At 53.8% G+C, this 6,000-nt stretch overlaps 2 protein-coding genes across 17 annotated transcripts in view; one reads left to right on the top strand and one right to left on the bottom strand.

The window, feature by feature from the left end:
• The first annotated feature begins 327 nt into the window (after positions 1–327).
• On the top strand, positions 328–3,353 carry INSM2 (INSM transcriptional repressor 2). The gene has a single exon (XM_048306202.1). The coding sequence runs from the start codon at positions 328–330 to the stop codon at positions 1,696–1,698; it is 1,371 nt and encodes a 456-aa protein (XP_048162159.1). The 3' UTR covers positions 1,699–3,353.
• A 445-nt stretch (positions 3,354–3,798) lies between these two features.
• RALGAPA1 (Ral GTPase activating protein catalytic subunit alpha 1) overlaps positions 3,799–6,000 on the bottom strand; it is a 131,011-nt gene continuing 128,809 nt past the window's right edge. For 7 of the 16 annotated variants that reach the window (XM_048307427.1, XM_048307432.1, XM_048307431.1 and 4 more), the window contains one exon: positions 4,774–5,159. In XM_048307427.1, the coding sequence (XP_048163384.1) occupies positions 5,063–5,159 (97 nt within the window). In that variant the 3' untranslated portion in view covers positions 4,774–5,062. Of the gene's footprint in view, positions 5,160–6,000 lie in introns of all 16 variants that reach the window. The other 9 variants (XM_048307428.1, XM_048307429.1, XM_048307438.1 and 6 more) reach the window with 3 other exon arrangements.

Here is a 6,000-nt window from a genome sequence, read left to right as displayed (position 1 = left end):
CCGGCGCCTCGGCCGACGGGCAGAGCCCGTGACACAGCTCGGGGTCTCCCCCATCTCGGAGCCATTCCCGGCCCCACATCTCACCCAGTCCCGCAGGGCGTCGTGGTGTGCACTCTCCGAGACACCCCGCCCGTCCCCGCAGCCCGAGCGCGGCCGCCCCGGCGGCGGAACCCCGGCCCGCTCCGGCCACCGCCCCCCGCCGCCAGCGCCGGCCCCAACTCCTCATTGGCCGCGGCCGCCGGAGGGCGGATGACGCCCGGGCGGGAGCGGGTGCCGGGGGTATAAAGGCCGGGCGGGCTGGCGGTGCCGTGCTCCCGCTGCCCCGCGATGCCGCGCGGCTTCCTCGTCAAGCGCAGCCGGCGCCCCGGCGGCTCCTACCGGGCGCGCCCGAGGGAGCGGGACCGGGACCGGGACCCTCCGCCCGCCCCGCCGCCCGCTGGCGGGGACAGCCCCGCCGCTAGACAGGTAGAGGAGGAGAAGGGAGCCGTCGCCGCTTGCCCCGCGACGTGGCCCCCCGGCGGCGGCTGTGGCAGCTCCGGGCTTACCCCGCCGGAGGGTCCGGCCGCCTGGGGGGCGACGGGGCCGTGCAGCGCGGCGGGGCCGCGGGCGGCTCTCTTCGAGCGGTGTCTCAGCTCCCCCGCCTCCGCCGAGTCCTTCCCCCTGGCCGCGTCCTTCCCGCCCGCCGAGAAGCTGCTGCTGCAGCCGCGCACGCCGCTGCCCGCCCCGCTTCTGCCGTCGGTGCCCGCGCTGAAGCGGCCGTCTCGGGCCAAGGCGCCGGCCAAGAAGGGCAAGGCCACGCGGAAGCTGAGCTTCGCCGACGAGGTGACCACCTCGCCTGTGCTGGGGCTGCGCATCAAAGAGGAGGGGCCCGAGGGCCGGCCGGGGCCGCCGCCGGGGCGCACGCCGCTGGGCGAGTTCATCTGCCAGCTGTGCAAGGAGCAGTACGCGGACCCGCTGGCGCTGGCCCAGCACCGCTGCTCCCGCATCGTGCGCGTCGAGTACCGCTGTCCCGAGTGCCACAAGATCTTCAGTTGTCCCGCCAACCTGGCCTCGCACCGCCGCTGGCACAAGCCACGTCCCGGCCCCAGCACCGAAGGCGCCGCCTCCGCCCCGCCGGGCAAGGAGAACAGCCCCGAGCGGCGGCCCCGCGGCCCCGCCGCACCCCAGCCACCGCCGCCGACTCGTCAGCACCGCGGCGGCGCGGACAGCGCCGGCGGCGCTCCGGCCGCCCCCGGCTCCGGCCCCGGCCTAGCTCACCGCGGTGCTCCCGGTCCGGGTGGCGGCCCCGGCGGGGAGGCGTTCGCCTGCCCCTGCTGCCAAAAGCGGTTCCGGCGGCAGGCTTACCTCCGCAAGCACCTGGGCACCCACGGGGCAGCGCGGCCTGCCGCCTTCGGCCCGCCGGAGCGCGGGCCCCTCACCTTCGCCTGCCACCTCTGCGGCGCCCGCTTTCCCTCGGCGGACATCAGGGACAAGCACCGGCTGTGGCACGCCGTGCGGGAGGAGCTGCTGCTGCCGCCGCCGCCCGCCGGGGTGCCCGAGAGCGGCGCGGCGGGCGGCGAGCGGCAGGGCTTCCCTTGCAAGCACTGCCCCGCCACCTTCTTCAGCGCGCCCGGGCTGGCGCGGCACGCCAGCAAGTGCCACCCGCCGGAGAGCAGGCAGGTCCTGCTGCTCCAGGTGCCCGTCCGGCCGGGCTGCTAGGCCCGCGGCCGCCCCGGTGGGACTGCTCCGAGAGCCCGGGCTAGCCGAGCGAGCCCTGGCCACGCTGTAATTCCTATGGAAAGTCGCGGCTCTCACGGCTACGACGTCGGAGGAGCCGCCCGGTGACTCCCGCCCGCCTTCCCCGGCCGGTGGGTAGCGACGCGGGCACGGCGGCGTGTTCAGCCCACGGGCGGCACTGCCGGCAGCGCTCTCGCCGAGCCCCGCGATGGAGGGAGCGCCGCGCAGCCCCCCTGACACCGGGGCGGCCGCCGGCACGGCCCCGGGCTGGCGGCAGCAGGCGAGGAGCCCCGCCAGCGTCTGCCGGGAGGCGAGCAATGCCGAGGCGTCGGGTGGCGGTCCACCGCCAGTACATCTTCCGTAGCGACGGATGTAAGTTCAGCTGTATATAGGGTATCTAAAGAGAGGAATTATTTTTCGTGAGAAAAGGAGCCTGATCTAGTGACCTTGTTTTAGTAGCCTTAGCCCCCGAGCTTCAACATTCGTGAGGTGTTTTGTTTGCTGTACTCTGTACTAAGATAGCCGAGAAGGTAAATGTTCATACTGTCAGTGTCAAGTCATATAATAGCTAGCAAAACGTACGGGAAATTAATCGTGCTGTCTGCTTAATTGAAATACGAGGTGTTGATCTTCTATGGCTTCTCCTGCTTACTCTGTGTCTCTGTACTCTAGCAACCGTGAGGTAGGCAAAACACACATCTCTGGCAGCTGGCCGTTCCAAAAGCTGCTCCGCTCTGTTAGTGGCTTGTTAGTGCGGCACCGACAGTAGCCAGAAGGGCAGTTCAGTCTCACCAGGCTGGGCAGCGTGTGGCTCTGCCAGCCCCTGCATCGCAGGCAGGCGAAAAGGACCCTGTGTGCAGCTCGCCTTTTCAGCCGGCCTCCAACCCCTCTCCTGTGAGCTGCGCTTTCGATGTGAGCTCCTCCGAGTCTTGTGAACAGCTGAAATTAGGACATGAAGCAGTCTTTAGACATGTTCCTAAAGCGCAGGTGACAGGCTACCTTCCTTCTCCCTAATGACACCTACTTTTAGCAAAGCGACCCGCGGTGTGTATTCTTCTGGCTTTGACAGTGCTCTGGCCAAATGCTTTGAAATGCTTTGAATTTACCAGCTACTGACACCTCAGCCAGTATTTGTTTGTTTATTTATTTACTTATTTAATTTCTCCATGAGTGCTTGTTTCTAAATGTGATTGCAGATGAGGCTAAAAATAAGGGCAAGAAAATTCAATAAAAGATTTAAAACAAAGCTCATGCCTTTCTTGAATTCAGCAGGGCAAAGTGGGTCAGCTGGTGATTTCTGAAGAACCAAATTGATCCCAGTCATAGTCTTTGTTCTAACACTCTCTCAAATGAGCACACAAAATATTTCAACCTCTTGATTAGCATCATCTAAAGCAATTATTTCTGTAGTTTCATATTTTGCTACACACAACAAAAGATGTATCATGCCCAAAGGCTGCAAGCAAGCGGTAAGTGATTTATGTTAAATGTGCTTCACGGACTTTGTCATTTTAGTTCCAGAACCTGGACAAATGAGTGAATACAATATAACCTAATGCAGCCAAGATTTGGTTTCTGACAAAGGAGGCTAAACTTGCAACTCACTAATATGCCAAAAATAAAGCATGTTATTTTAAGCTGTGCATTTTTCCATCGATTGTTGGCAAAAGAGACTTAGGTAAAAATGCCTGTTTATACAATTAAATGAGTTTGCCCCTGGAGAAAGTCACTATGCTTTTTTTTTAAAATCATGGTTCCTCTTTCTCCCCTTGTGTAGTCCAAGATGAAGGGCTCCAGACCACACAAACGTGGTGATTATTAACTGCTCCAACAATTAGCACTTGAACAACCAGCCTGCAGGAGGGAACGGCCTGTGCTTTGTATTACCTGCAGAGCTACGTGCAATGTATCTGCTAGATCTGGGGGAAAGCTTTCAGTTGTGCATTCTTGCAAAATTGTGTGTACTTTTTAATACAAATGAAAACTGTGTATTGCATTTAACTGGTCCATGTGCATGTAATACACAATTCTTCTATAAACTGGACTAAGAATCTAATCAGTGAGGTGAATGACTAATATACAAAAGGTGGTAAGAATAATTTTATTGGATTATTAAATAGCATGTCTTCTCTTCAACCATTACAAATTTGTAGATACTACATGAATGACAATACATAATTTCTTTTTTGTTGCCCGTATGATATATTTACACATGCAGTTAGTACCGATGCCATGCTACATTTTGTTAACAGCGTTTTGTTGTTTACTAGATTCAAAATGTGAGCATTTCATTTTCTGTAGGAAAATACCTCTAGGTGGGTGGAACTCGTGTACTAATCTGCGCTCAGAAGGTTGAAATTATTAACATTTCAGGCCAGGCTCCCGGAGCATGTTCCCTTTTCTTCCTTAGTACCCATCATCACAGCAATGAATTTCTATCAGGAAAGTGTTTGTTTTAAATTTTTTTTTAATGTAAGAAAAAAGAATATACATCTAGATGGAGCAGCCTAATGATAACGGCTAAAACTCATGAAACTCAATGGCATTTACTGTCGATACCACTTGGAAAAGCAAACTTTGCAAAAATATTTGGAAGCCAAGCATAAGTAGGATTTCAGCACAGTGATTTTTTTTTCTGGCATAGATTATCTGCAGAGTTATGAAATGATAACATCGCTTTATGATGAAAGAGTTGGTGCTATGAGCGAATTATTTCATTTGGATTCTGTAATGCTTGAAAGGCCATGGAACTATTTTATTCTCAACATAAATAATCTGTACACATCTTGTGACATTAACATTGTGACATCTGACAAAGACTTTACAAATGCAACTTCAATTTAAAATTGTACATTCATTTTCAAATTGTACATATTTCTTTCTTTCTTACACAGAAAATTGCAATGGGGCACAATAAATATACTGTAATCCAACTGCAGTCTCCAATTCCATACTGACTCAAGATCAACCAGAGTTAAAACCCAAAGTTAATCATCCATGATCATCCAAGAAGGTAAAAGGTGCAGGATACAAACTGCACTGCAGAGAAAAAAAAGGCAAACTGGAGTTTGATAAAAAAACCAAAGCTAAGATATTAAAGTAAAATTCCAGTGTCACTGTTTAAAATAAACATACAGAAAAGGAGTATGCAGGGCATGGGCGCACACACATGAGACACATTATCCTTGCATGAAAGGTGTGAGCAGTAAAAAAACCCGAAAGGCGGTGAGTCACTGCGAGGAGGGTGGCCAGTTGCTGTTCACTAGAAAGCTGCAGGCATCTTGCCACTTAGGACTTGTTGGCTGAGCCAGAGGAGCGGCGCAGTTTCATGGACATGCGGCTCTTGCTAGTCCGAGGAGACATTGGAGAGGCTAAGTCTGTTCCATCCACCTGTGCTGTTGCTGCTGCTGGAGTTTCTCCCAGCTGAGTCTCTGGGCAGAAGCCTGCAGAGGACAGCAAGAACCAGACGGGTCAGTGCTGCCTTCTGCATTTGCAGCACAGGATCTCTTAGCAAGGAGCAGAGAGGAATTTCAGTGCTGCTGTCACTGCCACAGCATCTCCTAGCCCTTTACCAGCTGTGGTTGATGATATTGCTCATGGAATTAGCAAATGCTACAAATCTACCTCTAGAGAAAAGATGACTCCAGAAACCACTGAGCTATGGGACTGCAGAACCCCCTCGGCTCTGAGCAACTGAGGCAGCACTGAAGTGGGAAACGTTCTCCCGCTAACCAGGAAAACAAACAGCTCCAGTTCCCTTGCAGGGATGGGGAATCATTAGTCAAACCACAACCCAGAAGAATCCAGTCTTTAATGAGAACACGAAGGTTAACAGCTCATTGCACATGAAGGGAGCTCTAGGAATGCTGCTGAAGAGGTGGAGTGAATTGGGGGCCAACTGAGAGAGCAAAACATCTTCTCCCATCCCAACTTTAGTTGGTGCTTCAAAAGACAAATTTCTACAGGGCCCACAAGGCAGAAGCTTGAACAGATTGTACTAAGTGGATGCACTATACGTTAACGTTTCTTTGTAAAAGGAACAAGATGAATTTGAGACAATGATGTGTAATTCATTAGTCCAGTGAGCTACACTCCAGTGGCCCCAGAGTCCTCATTGCAAGGGGACAAGGCTCTTTCCTACAAACAGCCTGTCTCCAAATCTTCTTCCACAGAAGTACAAAAGGAAAAGGAGAAAATATGAAATCAAAATTACATTCTCCTTCCCATAACACAGAAAATTAATACTATGAATTCCCATCCATAAAACTAAACTGCATTTTCATT

Source organism: Corvus hawaiiensis, chromosome 6 (genome assembly GCF_020740725.1).
Source record: "Corvus hawaiiensis isolate bCorHaw1 chromosome 6, bCorHaw1.pri.cur, whole genome shotgun sequence".
NCBI lineage: Eukaryota > Metazoa > Chordata > Aves > Passeriformes > Corvidae > Corvus > Corvus hawaiiensis.
Note: the sequence above shows the minus strand (reverse complement) of the source record. Positions and strands in the feature narration are given on the sequence as shown.